General features: G+C 46.9%; 1 protein-coding gene across 1 annotated transcript; it reads right to left on the reverse strand.

Annotated features, from left to right (window-relative positions):
• Positions 1–1,068: 1,068 nt before the first annotated feature.
• LOC149329424 (TNF receptor-associated factor 6-like) lies at positions 1,069–14,423 on the reverse strand. Its single transcript, XM_089559242.1, has 3 exons — positions 14,416–14,423; positions 11,600–11,894; positions 1,069–3,062 (listed from the first exon to the last, which is right to left on the reverse strand). Exons 1-3 carry the CDS (start codon positions 14,421–14,423, stop codon positions 1,962–1,964), a joined length of 1,404 nt encoding a protein of 467 aa, XP_089415368.1. The 3' UTR covers positions 1,069–1,961.
• Positions 14,424–20,320: the final 5,897 nt, after the last annotated feature.

Genomic DNA, 20,320 nt, shown 5'->3' on the forward strand with positions numbered 1-20,320 from the left:
GTTCATAAATCATTAAACCTACGAGTCGACAGAGGATGTAATACAAGCATGTTATACTGAAATGCTGCATCTTCAGCACAGCCTGCATTCTATATGTGGAGAAAAATTTCAGTGAAGGTTTTTTTTTAATGCGAAAGCTTTACTAGTCCCATTACGAAAAGCCCGGCGGCGTGTGTACTCGCAGATTGTGGAGCAGATCCGAGCGACAGCTTGAATAAACTGCGAGGACAGTTTGGCAAGTGAAGTGTTGAGAGGCGAAGGCCGACGACTCATTGCCCTGGACTTCCGGTCAATGTGACGTCACACCGTTCCCGTGGCTATATCGATACCCAAAATGTACATCTTACGGGGATCTTTACTGTTAATTACGTTTACTTACACGTTTCCATCTAATTTGACACAAATCCGACGGTTTTCCGACCAATATGTGACAATTTTCACTCTGCCGTGATGACTTCCGGTGGATGTGGGATCACACCATTGCCGTGGCTTTATCGACGTCCGCGCTATTTCGACGAAATTCCAACGTTTCTGCCTAAAACTAATTAATCGCTCTAGAGTGATCAAATTTGGCTTCTAGGTTCATATTTTCATCCTCTATCTCAGGAAAGATTTGGTTTTCTTCTATCTCTTCTAGTTCCGGAGACAAACGCGTGCGACACGCTTTGTTAGTGGACAGACGGCAGTATGAGCCATTAAAGGCTTTCGCCTTAAAAATAATGTGGCGTCATCAAGCAGCCGTGTGGCCCACACAGCAAGACGCACACCCCGACTGCAAACAATGCTGTGCACGTTGTTCGTCTCTCTATACTCGACACTAGTTTTCCCGAAATTCGTTCCAAAATTGCGGCGCAAGCTTTTGTCGTAGAGCATTTCAGGTGGTGTCGTACGATTTGTCGTTTCGTATATCTTACATGTGCCTGTCAAGCTAGACGCCAGCTTAAAGCAGGGATAGGAACCCACGACATGTGCACGTTCGTAAAAAAATTGTGATGCAAATTTTGGTCTTTTTTCTTCATTATTTATTCAAAGACTACTGCAGCGCCCGAAGGCGTAGTTGCAGGGGTGATCTACAAGGAAATAAAGCATTGCAAGTGCCATAGTGAGATGATGGTACTATTCGAGGAACACATGGGACAGCCATAAAAAGAAAAAAAACACGCAAACACACACGTACATTGGATTGCGCCATCTTAGGATAAAATCAGTTCATGGATAAATGCATGAAACACTTCCACAGATGTGCCGTCAGGTGCATTTTAGTTTGTCCCACGCTGATATGACTTGTGAAAAACAAAAATTCTCAATTCTGACAAGCCTTACTATCACAACTGTATTCTTGTATCTTAAAAGCGTGGGCACAACGTGCAGATTCAAAATGTGGCAGGAGAATAAAGAGCTTTATCAATCCGAATTTTATCGCACTAGATTGGGTAGAACATTTGATTCACTGCACATGCGCCTAGTACTAAGAAGTTCCCGACCAAAAGATTCCTTCATCGATGAAACGCTGTGTTGAAACGCTGTGCTGAAAAACGCAGCGTTTTCAAGCAGCCCAGCCATTTATTCTGTTACGGACCATCTCTCCTCGTAAGCATTCAGTACCATTTCAGGGAAACATCTGTTTTCGGTCCAGTGTGGCTGCCGCGTGCCCAATTACAGAAGACTAGTTACCCAGTCTAACGCATGAAGCAAAAAACACAGCTTAAGAAAATAACTAGACAAAAACTTTGTGCTTAGGACATTGGGCTGCGCGTTTTTCTTGCAGTTAATGCAATTTCTTCATATCAGACCTGATTAAAACAAAAAAAAATCAAACTGAACGCTTGCACTTCAGGACAGAAATTGAATACGCGGAGGAATTTGTCCATGCTGGATGCTCTACGCATTAACATCAAACTGCTGAAAGCGATGCCTGTGGAAAGGAATGGCTTGCATCGCACGACTTCTTCCAGCGCGGCTCACGGCAGCACTTCCCACTTAATCTGAAGCTGGTCCTCGACCACGAAGCCATTGAGCTTGAGAGTGGGAAGATTAAACGAGGCATCAGCAAAAAAACATGCTGAGTTACTTGGTGTTGTAGGCTTTTGTACCGCTGCAAATTCACGGGGTGGCTTAATTTCAACGAGACACTGCCTCTTTGCTTTTGGGTGTATCATGCCCAGCCGTATTTTGTGTTGGAATGGCCACTCAACAGCGCCGTCGTTGTGACCCTTATGCAAGTGGAGACCGGCGTGCAGGCGCACAGATTCGGCATCCTTTCTCAGGCAGACTCTAGGTGACATACAGTAGCCAGAGAAGTACACCGGGTGGCTCTCGTAATCAGCCCACCCGTCTCTCAGCACTTTTTCTTCGAGCGATTTGATTCCTCTGACATAGACGATTGTATGCTCTGATCGTGGTTCATCCCTTCCATGCAATGCCTTAATGCGGTCCAGAGTTCTCTCGCTATTGTTTCGAGTTTCAACTTTCATTTCAAGAATCGATGCTAGAATTCGCGAGCAACTGTCATAGCTCTGTTGCTTTGCAGTCACCGACACATCTGTAATTATTTTTTCCAGTTTGTTTAGGTTCCTCGAAAGGTTATCAGTCCGCGTTATCAGGTGCTCTTTTAACTGCTCGTTTGCACTGGCGGATTCGCGCACACCCCTTGTCACACTCTCCTGGATTTGTCTCCTGGCTTGGGTCCCTTCATGTCTAAGCGCTTCTTTAAAAGTGTTTATCCCAAGTGACATTTCGTTCAATCTATCACTAACATCAGTAATTAACTGCCCTAGATGCGCTGTTATTTCTTTCGCCTGCTCTTCTATGATTCGTCTAAAAGCCGTTGAAAACGTTGCATCTTCCGTGTTGCTGGGCTGATGGCCAGATTCTGGAGCAAGAGGCGTCGACGGTGCTGCACACTCCGATCTCAGGTGTGAGCACACATCGTTGCAACGAACCGAGGCCGAACACTTGGGGCACCGTGCAGAGTGGTGTCGACATTCCCGCTGAAAATGCTCGGAGAGCATGGAAGCAGCCAGCGCAGTCTCGCAGCCGTTGTCTTCGTTCCAACATTTAACCTGCAATTAATAATGCAAGGAAATGTAGAAAGTGCAACTTCCCTCGTCGCGCTACTAGACTGGCTCGCTCGTGCGCCGCAACCACCATCGACATAACGGCCTTCAACAACAATGAGCTCGTTGCGCCGTACCAGCTGCAGATTTCGTTCACTACAGCCACGGTTGAGAGAACCACAATCGTGGTGAGCGAATGCGCTAGTCACGTGATTTTTTTTTATTTCGCGGCCTTTCTTTGCAGCTCGGACAAAAGATACACGTGAGGCTTTTTTTATCGCAAATAAATGGAATGGGTGTTTCTGAAGGTGCTCTCCAACTTTGCTATTCACAGCTGCTGTATAAAGTCCCTATTTACGCATTTCGAAAAATTATCTTAATCTTAAGAAAAATTATCTTAACAAACGTGGAGGCTAACAAAGAGGGTTCAGCTTAAGTTAAGGACAACGCAGCGAGCTATGGAAAGAAAAATGATAGGTGTAACGTTAAGAGATCGGAAGAGCGCGGAGTGGGTGAGGGAACAAACTCGGGTTGATGACATTGTAATCGAAATCAACAGGAAGAAATGGACTTGGGCAGGGCATGCAATGCGAAGGCAACACAACCGCTGGTCCTTAAGGGTAACGGAGTGGATTCCAAGAAAAGGCAAACGTAGCAGGGGACGGCAGTAAGTTAGGTGGGCGGATGAGATAAAGAAGTTTGCGGGCATATAGTGGCCGCAACTGGCAAAAAACAGGGTAAATTAGAGAAACATGGGAGAGGCCTTTGCCCTGTAGTGGGTGTAGTCAGGCTGATGATCTTAATTGCTAAGTAATTACTTACAGAACATAAAATGGCCTAGGATGCGCAAGCCGGCTGGTAGCTGTATGAAAGTGGTTTCCCTGGCCTACCTCAAATGTCTTATTTTTTAACCCTTGGCTAAATTTAGCCTGGACCTCCTCTGTAAACGTTCGTAACATATCTGCGAGCAATTCAAGCATGCTAGCACCAATTTATAACTTTCACTACGCCTGTTCCGCGCGTTGACGGAGCAGCATATAAAGAGTGTCCCAGCTAACTTGGACCAAGTTTTAAGAAAAACCTAAGCGTTCTTCAGAACTGAAACTGCATGGATGTTATAGGGGTTTCTCTTAAATTACCGCACCATTTTTTTAGCTCGTCTGATTTGAATAATTTGTCGTGATAAACAAATTATCTTTTTAAATATAGCTTGAAACGTTCAGGCGTCAATAGGAAAGTTGTGGAGCTCCACAAATATTGTCCAACCCAGGCACTCCAAACGAGATGGACTTAGCGTGGCCATTTTGATTGGAGAAAAACGAAAGACCACGGACTTTTGAAAAATACTACGTGACAGCACGCTCCGTGCGCCCACATGAATCGCGATTACAGCGCCCTCATCCGTGCTTTGTAAAAAACATCACTCGCTTCGAGTATTTCGTGCTGCCCAAGACAGAGCTTCGCGTTGTGCTTTGTTTTAAGACAAGATCCAGTGGGTTCTGGCGGCAGTTCAAAGAAAGTGCGGCTCCCGTTCCTGCGGCAATAATTGCGTTCTCAGGTTAGCGGAATGGATGAGGAGGAACAATGACAATTTCATGAGTTCGAGTTTGGGACCCCGATCCCAACAAGCAAAGACGCATATAACAAGCTTGATAACGTCGTATGAATTGCGCGGAAAAATGGGAGCCGCGCTTTCTTTCAACTGCCGTCCGAACCCACTGGCGCTCATCTTGGATCCAAGCACAACTTGAAGCTCTGTCTTGGGCAGCACGAAAGGCGTGAAGCGAGTGACGTTTTTTACAAAGCACGGATGAGAGCGCTGTAATCGCGATGCATGTGGGCGCACGGAGCGCTCTGTCGCGTATTATTTTTTAAAACTCCGTGGTCTTTCGTTTTTCTCCAATCAAAATGGCCACGTTAAGTCTATCTCGTTGGGAGTGCCTGGGTTGGACGATATTTGTGGAGCTCCACCACTTTCCTATTGACGCCTGAACGTTTCAAGCTATATTTAAAACGTTTATTTATCTAGACAAATTATTCAAATAGAACGAGCGAAAACCAATGGTACTGTAACTTAAGATAAACCCCAACAACATCCTCGCAATTTCAGTTGTGAAGAAAGCTTTGTTTTTTTTTAAATCTTTGTCCAAGTAAGTTGGGACACCCTTCATATCTGCAGGGTATTTCAAGTACCACGAATTTATTTATTTACTTTATTTATACAGAATACCCCTAAAGACCATCGAGAGGGTATAACATAAGAGGGGGGGCACAGGCAATTGAAAAGAATAAAACAAAACCACAAATATAAAACAACAAACGCTCAAATGAGACATTGTGCATGGCATAAGCAAAAGAATCAAAAGAATGACAGCGCGGCAAAAAAGGAAGATTACTGCAGTATTAAAATTATACAAACAGAACACTAATGCAATGAATCATTTTAGTAACATACCCTGCTAAAAAGGAAGCCATGAACAAATAAAATAGCACTGTATGCGAAGAGTTAAGCAGTAGTTATGGAAGATATAAGATTAAAATATTTATCAGGATCAGTGGTGGTTGCGATATGTGAAGGCAGAGTGTTCCAGTCAGATATTGTGCGTGGTAAGAATGAATGCGCATAGTTAAATGTTCTGCCCGTGAAACGCCTAACTTTAAAGGGATGATCGCGACGGTCAAAAATTGAAGGTGGCAAAGAAAAAAAAGTTGTTATGAAGTGATGGATGATGATAAAGTTCATGAAAAAGTGGTAGTCGTGCAACATTGCGGCGGAGACATAAATCCTGGAGACCTGCGCGTTTCTTCAAGGCTGTGATGCTGGTGAGGTGAGGAGAAGCATGCTTTAGGTTATGTTTTAAGAGACCTAATGACAGATTAGCAGATGCAAGCATAAGGTTAATTTGGCGGTTCCATGCTAAGTGTGAATGAAGGTGAAGTCCTAAGTACTTATACGTGGTGACTAGCTCGAGTGAGCTATTATTTAAGGAGTATGCTGTTTGAATTCGGGACATTCGGTTAGTAAAAGACATCAATTTAGTTTTTGAATGATTAAATAGCATAAGCCAGGTTGAGAACCATGCTGTTACTGAATCCAGGCCAGATTGAAGGGATTGGCAATCGGTGTTAGAATAAATTTTGCGATAAATTACAGAATCATCAGCAAAAAGTCTGATATGGGAAGAAATGGAATCCGGTAAATCGTTGATAAATATTATGAAAAGTAAGGGGCCAAGCACACTTCCTTGTGGGACGCCAGAGTGTACTGTTGGGACTGGGGCATCCCACCGCTGCCACCACTGTTGGGTTTTTGGCATCCCAGTTGGGTCTTTGGCATCCCACCGCTGCCACCACTGTTGGGACTGGGTGTCCGAGCCAGGAAACGGTCGGGGCGACGGTGAGTAAAATGACTTTTATGTACACTATGTACAAGGGCTTTTATATGATACAAGGGTCAAGAGCACCACGGGCAGGCACACAGAAGAAGAAGGGCGGCCCCGGCGGCGAGCGTAGCTCCGGCGTGATGGCTCTTCTGCTGCCCGTCTGCTGCTCGGGTTGTTGTTGTTGTGACTGAGAGAAGGATGAAAAGGAAATTGCACGGGCCTGCTACTGGCTCGAGCCAAGCCACCACCGCTGCCACGTGCAGATAGAGGAGGGGTAAGAGATCACAGGAAAGAGAAAAAGAAAAGAAAAGACGCGCGTCTAGCAACAACTGCGTCCGCTGGAGCGGACGCTGCTCAAAAACAGATAATCGGCCGAAGCCGCGCTCGCCGAAGCGGGAACAGATAGTCTCTTGGACTCTGCTCGGGTTCAGCGCGGCTCCGTTTTTATAGCCGCCCGCTAACGGTTGCGGCAGCCAGCAGTTCAAATCCTCCAATCAGGTCACAGCACTGGCCACCGTTCAAATTAGACCAATGGCCGAGAGGCGCTGGCCGGCGACGCGTCGGAGGAACCCGCACCGACGGAGAGGAGGGAAGGAGGAAGGGTCCGTGTCGGCGCCGGCGTGGCTGGATGAGTCACGCTGCACGTCACGACATGTCCTAGAAAGTCTGGGCCTGCTTTGAGCGCCGGCGGGCGCGCAGCGCTGGTTTAGACAGGCCCGCCAGCGAAATGCGGGCTCTGGCACTACAGTACTTGGCTGAAAGACAAATTGTGGTTATTAACAGTTGTACATTGAGAACTGGAAAAGAGAAAATCTTTAACCCAAGCAATGAGAAAAAAAAATGATTAAAAAAAATTGCCACTGGCTTAGCTCAGCTATGCCAGGATGTACGTAGCGAGGGCTACCTGGCGTCTCCGCTTCGCAAGACGTTCTTCTGTGCGATGTCAGTGCACGTTAAAGAACCCCAGGTGGTCGAAATTTCCGGAGCCCTTCACTACGGCGTCTCTCATAGCCTCAGTCGCTTTGGGACGTTAAACCCCAATAAACCAAACCAAACCAATCTTTCCTCAAGAGTCTCCGCCGCTCATTCTCGCGCGGCGCCAGCGGGCGTAGTCGGGCAGGCGAGGCTCCACGCGCGGCGGCGGTGGCGAAATGTGACGTCACGCGCCCCACACCTGCTGCTCCTCTCTAGTTTCGCGCATGCGCACTATCGGCCTCGCAGGCTCACGGCGAAATGCTCGACTTGGTTGCGCAGTGTAGCTCTCACTACAAAAGTGGCTCACCGGAGCTGGGCGAAACCAACAACATATTGTTTCCCGTCACGTGGCGACAGTATTTGTCAATTCCGCTTAATTTGTTAATTACCTAAGATCAGTTATGCAAATTTTCTATTCATTTTAGCGTCACGTGCATTCCCTTACGTTGGAGAGGGAGTAAAGAAAGAAACCGATCCCTTTTTTGCAGAAAGGTATCTCCTAGATGGTGCTTTTTTCGTAGTTTAAAGAAAGCATCCGAAATATGAAAAATTGGCGGGGGCTTAGCTTTAGCCTGGTAGGTTTTGAAAGCAAAAGCGCAGAGTCTCCAACCGAAGGAACGCTGTGCGCCGCGTCTATAGGTGACGCGTGGCTACCGGCCGCCGCTGCGCGACGACTCTACTTGGTAGCCCATCTCTCACCCTGGTACGACGTATCGCTATGACGCCACTAGGCGTGGCATGACGTCAGAGTACATTTTAAATGTCACGCGCGGCTACCGGCCGCCGCTGCGCGACGACTCGACTTGGTAGCCCATCTTTAACCATGGTATGACGTCAGAGGTCATTCTAAAGGTCAAGCGTGCCTACCAGCCGCCGCTACGCAAAGGTCGATCATGAGCGTAGTATTGCTTTCGAAATAAAACGACAACGTAAGTACGTTCTACAAAAAATTGGTAGAGGCTTAGCTTGGTTAAGCGCGGTAGCTTGCGAAAGCTCATTGTTTTTTCCTGGCTTCACACTGGCGAGCTGCCTTCTGTTTGGCAGTAGACGGCATGGCAAACTATCTTTGTACACAGTGAGAAAGATCCACTGCGACTACCCACCGCGCTCCGCTGAAGGATCGAGCTGGGGGCCCTATTTTATGGAGCTGGTGAGTGGAGCGCGAGGCTCACCGCCGTGACTACCGCCGCCCTCCGCCGACGGATCGAGCTTAGGGTCTTTTTTTATGCAGCTGGTATGATGTCAGCTGACTGCAGCAGCACTGGTTAGAGGAGCGCGAGGCTCACCGCCGTGACTACCGCCGCCCTCCGCCGACGGATCGAGCTGGGGCCCTTTTTTTCGCAGCTGGTATCACGTCACTCCGCGAAAGGTCAACCGTCACTCGCTCCTCGCGCATGCGCAGCTTGGCTCATCCACGCTCACGCGAAACTGCTCATCCACGGCCAGTGTAGCTCACACTACAAAAAAAAAACAAAACTAATATGTAATGACCAACGCGTTAAACTAGTTCAACCGCCTACAAAACCAAGGGCCGTCCGTACGCAGAACAGCCAGCCTACGCTGACATATTATAACCACGGAAAAACACACATAACTTTTGTTATTTTCATTTTCCGCGTTCAGGATGCTTTCATACGCAGCACGCGCTGATCTTAATGTGATGTGGTGATATACGCAATGCCGCAGGACAAATAGAGTAGCGAATAATCGATACACGAATGCACGGCAATTGCTATGTAGGAGGCAGAGCGTGGGAAAAATTTGGAACTGGAAGTAGCTGACAGACGATATTCCCATGGTTCCTTGCCTTCACTTCGGAAACGCACCTCACCGCACCTGTTGAAAGGTATAAGAGGAAAGAGTGAAAGAACAGACGCGCTTCGCAACAATCGCGACCCCTGAAGCGTCGACGCTGGATGTAGCAGATACCTCTATGCCACCATTCCCCCATGGCTCATTTATAAAGGCGGAAGCCTATAGTGCCTCATCGTTGTAAGCAGGAGCTGTAGACAGAAATGTCACGCTTTTCAATTGGTCGAAATGCTCGTGACGTCACAGTGCGCGAATTTCAAACGGGGTAAATTGTACTTTGGCTAGTAACCATGCAACCAATTAAAGGTATCGCATAGTGATCCTCCAACTAAGTGGGACTGAGTTTAGTTCATTTCTTAATTAACCAATTATTCTAATTAAGCTTTCTAGCCAGACCATATCAATAAATAAAACCGAGTAGGAAATTGGTCGAGTTGGGGAATCGAACCAGGTTCTCCGGAGTACGAGACGAGCATGGTAAAAAATCCGCCATGCCAGCTTTTTTTTTCCAGCTTTTTTTTCTTTATTGCCTGTCTTTGGCTCATGACATTGCACAACAAAAATACACATAACGCTATATACATAGACACTGTCGTGGTCAGCCAGCACGAGACTGGCTTCGTCAGCTTAAAATTCCCGCAACATACACAACGGCTCTAGTCTTGAGAGCCACTCGGGAGGCTCCGCAGGTGCTTTTTGGATTGCAAGAAACCAGTCCATGCATTCCCGAAAATAAATTCGGGCCGGTCGTGCGTCTTTGTCACAATGGTAGCCTGCCATTCTGGAGCGCCATATACAGTGGAGGCCCAAGAGCATTATGAGATCAAAAGGTGCCCCATCCTCATTATCAGTGCTTAAATAGCGAATTCCGTGCGCGTCAAGTGGTATCTCTTTCTTTATGGTCCTTTGTAACACGTCCCAAAAATAAACCCCTTCCCAGCAATGCAAAAAAACATGGTCTATTGTTTCAGGCTGTTTACAAATTAAGCAGTTCGATCCCCAAGGTAAAAAGAAATCCTTTCCCTCTAGAAACTTTTTAACTAGTAACATCCCGGTGTGCAACTTAAAAAAGAAAGTCTTTACTCCTGGTGGCACCTGCATTTTATTCACCCTTTTTAAAACATCCCCTCCCGGGCCTCCACTGTACAAGGCCCTGTACATGGGCTCTGGGAAAACAATATCACAAAGATCATTGTACAACTTTTTCCTTTTGCTTTTCCACAACCGTTTTTTGTTTTTTCGCGACGTCACAGACCCGTTCTTGCGCACCGTGTGCCAAATGAAGCTGCGGCGATTGCTGCCTGAGTTTGTGGTATCCACAGAAGAGCTCTCTGGTTGAACTTTTGGTTACTACAAAGAGATTGTAGCAAGCGTTCCGCCATGCCAGCTCGATGGTTTGGAATGAACAAATGCGCGTCTAGTGAATACGGTGTCTTCGTTCACTTCCATCTTCCTCCCTTCCATTAAGGCGAGGTTCAAGTCTCCAGGGAGATATGCGAGACATACATTTCCTTTCCTCAAACAATAATTTACCGAAGACGTAGAGCCGAATGGGCGATGTCGTTCTGAGGACTCCCTGGCAGGCTCCAAGACGCCATCAGGTTCCATACTCAGAGCGAAGCTTAACATAGTAACCACACATCAGTGACACTAGCAACAACACCGCGCTTACGGCTTTCGCCTCCCCGCGATTTAGGCCCACAAAGCGCCTCCCTGAATTTTTGTTCTCTTGCGCGCCCCTCCTCATTTTCACGCAAGAGGGGACGTCACAGCTCTGCAGCGCCGCTAGACGGCTTCAGCGAAAAGTAGAAGCTTCTGCATTTTTACAAAGGACGTGCGCCGCCTCATGCTATCTTTCGCTCAAAGCGTCTACGCCCACTGATCTCCACTAGGTGGTTGGATGCCGCATTCCCGCTTTCCGAGACGAGCGCGAGTGAAGCCACCGGAAGTTGGACGGCTTGTCCCGTAAGTCGGGTGTCTTGTGTATTTCAATGCACTAAGTCACGTCTTTCGCCCTTTCGTTCTGAGTTTTTTGCGTTGTGCCCGTGTAATGTCTGCTGTTATATGAAAGGAACAAGCAAGCTGAACGCGAGAAATGTGAGCATTCTACGTAGAACCCCGTAATTTCAGAGAAACCGTAGAAAACAGGCATGCAGGCCTCACCCTGCCGCGGCAAAGGAGTACCTGCGTTAAACACGATGTTCGACCAACTATGTTCGTCGCGACCAAACTCCTCTTCCAAGTAAAAAAACAAATTGATTTCGCTGTACACACGATTCTCTGGCGAAAAATCGTGAACTATATGAAACAGCGCTGTTCTAGCGAAAAGTTCTTTTGGGCACACATTTCGGCTGTTTTCTCTGCTTCGCTTACCTCTCTCCGAAGCAGCTCTTCCGCAGGGAAGTCCATCAGAGCGACGTCCTTCTCCTCGTAGTGGTTGCCGTCCAGCGGACACGCATGCGAACCATCCCGCACGCACTGCTCGTAGCACCACTCGCATAACACGTGTGTGCACGGTAGCCAGGCCGTTCTCCTCCTCACCAGGCCGCAGGCACTGCATATCGGATGTGGACGCAGGGGTTCGACGAACTTCAGGGCCCTCCAATCGAGCTCAGGGGAAAACCCGACTGTCGTATACTGCGCGCTTGCAGTAGGCGTCGTTCTTGACCTACGCTCGTTGCACTGAGTGTCGAAGAAATGCTTATTCCGCCGGCACACAGATCGCAGTAACGTCTTTCCTTTTTTTCCGTCCCCGGTTGCCAGGGCGACAATCGCAGGCTTATCGGCTGCCGCTTTTGCCGCGTATGCCGAAATGCGCACCGAGCGAAATCTGTCGCCATTGGAAAGCTGTGTCACTCACACGTGTTGATCCCGTACGCTAAAAATTATGCCAAAGACTGATTGTTGTGTGATAGCTTTTGGTGGGGCTATCCACCAAAACTCTTCCCAAGCTGATGAGTCCAGGCACATTGCTAAGTTAGAGCGAAAGCTATGCGATGTCCTCTGGGGCGGTTTTCATTCGTTAGCGCGTCCGCACTGCTTCAAATGATAAGCCCTGCTGAAAAACAGGCATTGGTCTTGATTCTCCTCCCTCTATAACATCACAAGGTTTTCCGTGAGTGACGTCATCGCGAGGCAAGCTAGCAAGACCAGTTGTCTGATCAAGTACGTCATGCGTCAAGCTATGGCAAGATGGGCTGCGAACCATAAGCTCTCATATCAAAGTTAATTTTAGGTTAAATTCAGTTACTTTAACTTCGCCGTACAGAGTGCACTCGAGAGGGCAGGGTTCGAATAGAATAATATAGTATACATCAGTATCCGCTAAAGAATTAAACTATTTTACACAAAGGATTCAGAACTTCGACTCTACGCCTGATCATGACAACGACACAAAACAAAGTACACGTCGGCGAAATGTATTCGCCGTTGCTTTTGGTTATAACGATGGCGATGTGGCCCCACGATCTCTTCTTAAATTGTTGCTTAATTATATTCATAGGTTGCCTTGACAACATCCGTCGCAATGAACAGGCCAGCGTAATACCGCGTTCATAGAAGAAAACGTATAAAGCTTTCAGTACGCTGTCGATGTGTGCCGAACGAGACCAACACTTGGTACAAGTGCTCTCGAGGCGGTCGAACGATTGTACAATATCCCATTATGTCAGCCTGTGGGCAAAACGCCCATGTCTACCCCAGCCAGCATGGGGTTAATCTCCGAAAACAGGGACTTGCAGGAGTAAGGTCATTGATGAGAGGGAGAAGATGGTGGAGCATAGCGTCCATTTCTAAGACACGGGCTGCTGTGATGCTAATAAGGCCACGCTCTGGGTATTTCGTCGCGACTAACCACTTCGGTTGGCTTCACCGTGGTATCCAGGAGTACTCTGGCCTCAACACTTCACCGCATGACAGTGGCGCACAGCACACGGGCCTCTAGAACTTCGCCTCCATCGAAATTCGACCCCCGCGGCCGGAATAGGAACAAGGATAGGATTCCCCTAAACATTTGACCAAGGCTTGCACATACGTATTCCTTTCCTGCTTTTCTGCATGGGTTAATAAATCATTAAACTTACGAGTCGACAGCGGATGTATTCCAAGCATGTTGTACTGAAATGTTTCATAATAATCATTAGCACAGCCTGCATTCTATACGAAGAGAAAAATTTCATTGAGCGTTTTTTTTTTAATGCGAAAGCTTTACTAGTCCCATTACGAGAAGCCCAGCGGCGTGTGTACTCGCAGATTGTGGAGCATATTCCAGCGATAGCTTGAATAAATTTCGAGGACACTTTGGCAACTGAAGTGTTGAGAGGCGAAAGCAAAGGACACTATACCCTGATGACATCCGGTGGATGTGACGTCACACCGTTCCCACGCACACGCGCGCATTTGCGTGTAGGGGGCTGTCAAACATCAGCCAACAGAAACGCCGCACAGTGGATCACACGGTTTCATGCTTCCGCTTCTCCACACGGAAGCAATCAGAAGTGTATGGGCTGATTTTTTTTCAAGCGCTGTTATATCGTTCTTTTTTTTTTTATCGACAGCCATCATGGCGATAATCGCAGTCACTCTGCAGACTTTTGTCGAACGTTTGACAGCGTCTGCGCGAGTGATGTACACAATCTATCTTTAAGGCTGACAGAGCATGCGATTTCGTTGAGCGCTAATATTTCTCACGCTGTGACGTTGAAACTTCGCCTTCTAAAGCTGTGTTTGTTTATTAAAAACGAAAGATACGCTACTGAGGTTTGCGTTCACCGGCTCGGTCAATGCTTTGCTTGGTCATAGCCACCGGGGCCAGTATTCAATGGAAGCCGAACTCAAAAATGTCTGCGATTGATCGGCGCTCTTGGTACAAGTTGACCGAAACTTCTAATTAGAGCGCAGTGAATTTTCGTCGCATTCTGATGTCTGCGATCAACGCATCGACGTCAAGCATGTTGGGGCCCTTGAAACCAATCACTGCCCATTCGTGTGACAGCTATAGGAACCCCGTTACATAGGAAACACACCCGCAGACATAGAGCGGTCTCAAGGTTGCTTTCCATAAGCCTACTGACATTCGCACAAGATTTTCGCGACGCCTCAAAGTCCGTCCTCCATTGCCCCGTGCACACTCGTTCATCACACCCCGAGGCAATCGCTTAGGTCATGAATCGGATGGGCACGGTGCTTACGCTGCCATGGCACCAAAACTTCCGAAAGCTGCTCCCTGAAGACCCAGAGCCTTTTCATGCTGGATGATGATAACATGTGCTCCAATTAGACCCTTTCTGGTTATCAGTCTCGACAGCGCATAAACTCCACAATGGACGCTGATGGCAGCGGCAGACTACAAAATGGACTGCGGATCAAGCTTGCGCACGTATTCGTTTTCGACGGTGCCGCGAGCCTGTCGGACTTTGTGTATTATGTGCTCTCGTGAAATGCACATGTTTGGAAGGTAATTGACCATTGACGGCGAAATAGCGCTTCTCGAAGAAGCGTATAAATACGTCACCAGCCGCAGTTGTACGAATCCACGAGTGGAGGAAGCACAAGTGCTTTGCTTTTACGCAGCTTCGCGCCTATACAAGCATTATTTTCCGTGAGAACGGCATATTTGCTACTTCGTGATTAGAACCTATCAGTATAGGCTGACTAAGTATTCCGCCTTTATATATCTTTAACAACTGAGTGAGCAGCAACGTACAGAACACTATGAACAAAAACAAAAATGCTGACAGGCTGTACGTGGTGGCACAAAGCTTAGAAGTCAGTGAAAGCGGAAAAGATGCAATCATGATGATGACGCTTTCTAGCGGCGTATGTGCGCCGGCATCGCCGTATTCGCGTAGGTGCCACACTGCATCTGGTGTGGCACCTTGACGTTGCGCACAGCGTTCAGATCCGTCCTCGGGTAGGTATTTTAACATCCGAGGTTCTCTGTGCATAATAGGGACATGGACGAACTTGTCCAATAGCCACTCGAGCCCAAACCAAGGTAGAGATTTACTGATCCTAAAAGCGCGCATGAACGAAGAGTTCTTTATTCTGGTAAATATTTTTACAATGCCCGCACCGTCAAGCCACTTACCTGTTTGTAATGTATGTGCATTACTCGATGTCAATGTTCTCCTGTAACACTCTCATTATTAAGGGTTTATAATATAATAATTCACTGTTACAATTCATTCTGTGCCAGTAATATCAGTTCAGTGCTGCAGACCTCAACAAATTAACACCTTGAGGCTTCTATCACTATCACTGGCGTTAACTCGGCTCCTTCTGTTGCGGTGTGTTCGCGGCTGCCTAACAGAAATAAATACATGTGGACGTGTAACCCCGGTTGCATTTTCACACTCGGCCGCGGTGGTGGAACTTCGATGGAGGCGAAATTCTAGAGGCCCATGTACTGTGCGAAGTCAGTGCACGTTAAAGAACCCCAGGTGGTCGAAATGTCCGGAGCCCTGCACTACGGCGTCCCTCATAGCCGGAGTCGCTTTGAGACGTTCAAACCCATAAACCAAATCAATCATTTCTTGTTTTTCTTTTCGGCGAAGTGCTTTCTGGAGTTCTCGCTTATCAGCAACATTTGAAGCAGTTGAGGTTGATGTCAAATGCTTCTGGAGGGAATGTTGCATTAGTCAAGGTCACGTGCCAAGGTAGACTACAGCCACCCCCGCAAGCCACATACCGGGCTCGTTATGCATTCTCCAATGGTGAAATGAATAGCGAACGAGTCAAATGAAAAGCTAAGATACAAAGGAGGTAACCTAAGTTCAAAAATGCCAGTAGTTCAACCCTGCCGAACCTAGTTTCACGCAGCGAAAGGTGGAAGCGGTTGGCCGCATTGCTCCACGACGTAGTTCACTATGCGTGCGCTCTTCAGCGCACTCTCCTCCCTCTATAGCGCACAGCTCTGGTGCTGTATACCTGACGTCACAACTGTGAATTGAACCACGTCACATGACGTGATTGCCACGTGGCTTTCGTTGCTGCCTCTGCCGATAACTTGCAAGGTCAGAATTCAATGTCAAATTTCAAGATCAGAGTTCAACATCTAAGTTTAAGGTCTAATGTCAAGGTCGAAGAGCAAAAGCTAATGTCAAAGGTCAAACTCGCGGTCAAAGTTGAAGACCAAAGTTCAAGGTCAAGGGTGGCCCAATAAGTGGACTACTAGCCGCTTGGTTAGGTACACATGGTTAGGTATATGTGCGTAGCAGCACTAGCCATGACTTATCTCGAGGTTGTTTCAAGGTCATTCGGTGGCTCATGGCGAAATGCGTCCCCGCTATAATAGTGTAACTTTCGCTACATAAATTAACATCGGTGCAGCTGGTCTGAAATCTGCAAGGCCAGAAAATCCTGTTATGAAATGCTTATGGTCCACGCCGGCATGTCGTTTCAAGCGGCTAGTATTTCTTGCTTTACTTTTGTGCTTGCCTTTTACCAGTCGAGTTACCATGCCTTTACCATGCGTTTACCATGCCTTTGTTTTCAGGACATTTCACTCCAAACGTTCCAGATGTCGCGCTGAACCATCTCTGATTTGCTAAAAAAAACACGCAAACTTAGTAGAACGTTCTTAACCTAGGCTTTAAATGTTTTTGCTGAAAAAAAGTTATTCATTAGGTGAGCGCAGTTTTGGACATTTCGAAAACCTGTGACGCTTAGCAGCGCTCAATAACTTCCAAAAAATAAAAATTTTTAAACACCACTTCGAAAATATTTTGATGTCCGATCATGGCGTTTTATGCGATTCGAGGCACGTATTTCTGTGCGGTGTAAATATTTTTTCCAATGTAAATAAAGTCCAAAAATGATGCCATTTTATCACATCTTTAAAAATATATATAAACTCTCTGTCCGGAGTTAAGAAATTAACGTTTTGTTTCCTGACATGACTATTAACTCTAACAAATATTGCAGCAGTTGAAACTGAATGTGTCGGATAAAATTAACCGGAAGATAGGAAAATGTGCGTTTTCAACCGTAAGCATCCGATTGTTCCGTCTTGTGGCGGTAACGTAACTTGTGGTGGACGTTAGGTGATCTAAAGACGCTCGTGATGACCTCAGTGGATCGCTCATTGTCCTGGCGTTGGGCAGCCAGCTCCAAGTTGAGCAGCGCAGTATCCCTCTGCTCAAAGGTACTTAGCGATAACGCTGGTTAAGGGACGTCAACGGAGGAGCCCCCAAAATGTGGGCGCTAGCTCCTACTTTACTTTCTGCCTAGTCGGGACAACAGCTACAGGGAAACATGGCTTCATGCTTGTCCGACATAGTGAAAAAAACAGCAGTTGAAGCTGTCGCCAACGGACCGTGTCAGATTTTGTACGAGATTAAGCACCCGCTAGAAACCTCAGCAGTTTGGTGCTCTTGCACCGTAAGTTGCGTCTTCTCTTGGTGCCTCCAGACCGCAGGGAAGAGCACCGTAGACAGTGTGGCCAGACTAAATGTATAGTTGTCATCTGTAACTGGCTGTTCCACTGTAGGCAGGCATCAGAACAGGCAGTAGCCAATATTAGTGGGAAAAGATTTTCCTATCACTGCCGCGGCTACACATTCATCCGCGTCAACACCATCAGCCTGACTACTCCCACTGTAGGGCAAAGGCCTCTCCCATGTCTCTCCAATTAACCCTGTCCTTTGCCAGTTGGGGCCAGCGTATCCCCGCAAACTTCTTAATCTCGTCCGCCCACCTGTCTTTCTGCCACCCCATGCTACGTTTGCCTTCTCTTGCAATCCAGTCCGTCACCCTTAAGGACCACCGGTTATCTTGCCTTCGCATTACATGCCTTGCCCAAACCGATTTCTTCCTCTTGATTCCGACTAGGATGTCATTAAGCCACGTTTGTTCCGTCACCCACTCTGTCCGCGTCCGATCTCTTAACATTACCCTATCATTTTTCTTTCCATTGCTCGCTTCGCTGTCCTTAAGCTTAACCCTCTTTGTTAGCCTCCACGTTTCTGCCCCATAGGTGAGTACCGGTAGGATACAGCTGTTGTAGAATTCTCACTCCCGGAGCTGCACATTCACAAGTGAGTTAGTTTAGAAAAAAAAAGAAGGATTTCCTCACTAGCTCACATCAGAATCCGGCGAAACGGTTCAATGACGTTCATTTAGAGAGGATCATCGTTCATCCATGGGACGAAAACTGAACCGGCCGTCACCGCCAGCGTGTTTCGCGTTGCCTGCCGCAGAGGTTCGGACTGCGTTTCGTCACGTGCGCTCCGAGGCACGCGCTGTGGGCAGGATTAATGCGAAAGCAATGCTAGATTATGTCAATGGGGTCGTGTCACCAAAACGTGTCCGCGGCAGTTGGGGCGTTCTCAGAAGAGGTACAGCATCAAGCAAGTGGTTGTAATCGAAATAGGATGGTGTGAGGATGCTGCGCAAAAAAACTGTTGATAGGATGATTAGTTAATTAGAGCCAGAAATGTCAAAAAAACGTCGAAATGGGCCGACGTCGACATAGGGAGTGGACGGGAAACATCCGTGGACGGCCAAATAGTGCGAAAATAGCAAAAGAGCGAAAATAAAGATTGATTTGAATTAAAAAATATTTGAGTGATAATTAATCGAACAAAAAAGTTTCACTAAACATAGATTGATCAGTTAAATAACTATCAGCGAAATTATTGGACGGTTGAATAGGTTGGTTGGTTTATGGGGTTTAACGTCCCAAAGCGACTAAGGCTATGAGAGACGCCGTAGTGGAGGGCTCCGGAAATTTCGACCACCTGGGGTTCTTTAACGTGCACTGACATCGTACAGTACACGGGCCTCGAATTTCTCCTCCAAAGAAATTGAGCCGCCGCGGCCGGGATCGAACCCGCGTCTTTCGGTTGAATATGCTGGACGGGGATATAGTATGCGGAAAGGAAAGCAACCACGGCTCCATATCTGAAAAACCAAAATGGTTGATTGAGAAAAGAAAGCATAATTAGAGTAAATAAATCGATCTTTAATTCAAGCATAAGAGAAGTGCTTTAATTCAGAAGTTACATTAATTAACAAACAAAAAGAAAATGGCAAAGAGAGGAGGCGGCAATGCTTTCGCAGTCTCCTAATGCTGGTCGCCTGAGTGATCTCTAATTTTTATTCGGACATATATATAAAGCATGTGTGTTGTGGATGCCGTGCCGGCTGCTCCACCTTAGTCGGGGTCCACGTGACGCAGCACGTTGAGTGTCCTCGTTTTCTGCTTTTGGCTCCAGGTTTCAAAGCGAGTTCATTCGACCTTCAAAAGGAAAAACGACCTCGCTTATCGCATTTCTTCACTAGGGGCAGATCCCTGTCAGGTGTTAGCACCAGCCAAATGCCAGGCGACACCTGCGGTTTCTTTAGCTTCAGCCTTAAAGATGCAAGAATGCGAGCGACGGCAAACTAAACTGGTTTTGCGGGCATGAACGTCTTGTTATGCCAGGTGCCGTGGTCTGCGAAGAAGAAGCGTTAAGAGACGACGCAACTTGCGGTGCGGGAGCTCATATAAATCTTTTTGTCCCTTTAAATGAAGGTCATTTTAAAACTGCCATCTTTTGTGTTTTTACCTGAACCACCTCAAGGTAAAATGAACTGTCGTTTTTGGTTCAAACCTCACTTTTCTGCTACTTCAGTATTATTTTTTTACTTCAACGAGCTCAGTTTCATCAGCTGTAACAATTTTCCAGGTAATAGACGTCCAGAGAAACCAAGCGGACGTTTTCTAATTTCAGAGAGCAATTTCATATTAACGAAAAAACGAAATGGTGTAAATTTTACATTTGCATACATTCTAAAAAATATTCTATGCGTATAAAAATGCATGACTCAAATCACGAAGAAAGCCAGAGTCTTTGCAATGCCGTTAAAAAAAAATTATGGACTGTGCTGTAAAATTTTATTTTTTTCTCAATTACTGAGCGGTGCTTTGTTTCACGCCATTTCGAAATGTTCAAGCTGCGCTCCCCTCAAGAATAAATTTTTTCTGGCAAAAATATTGCAGGTGAACATAGCGCTTTTTGTGCTGAATTTTCGTGCATTTTCTTTAACAGATAGACGAGGTCAGGCGCGACTTCCGGGTAGTTTTGGCGTGGAGTGATCTTATATTTTGATCAT

This window comes from Amblyomma mixtum, chromosome 9, assembly GCF_055824585.1.
Source record: "Amblyomma mixtum isolate Tamu chromosome 9, ASM5582458v1, whole genome shotgun sequence".
NCBI classification, from domain to species: Eukaryota; Metazoa; Arthropoda; class Arachnida; order Ixodida; family Ixodidae; genus Amblyomma; species Amblyomma mixtum.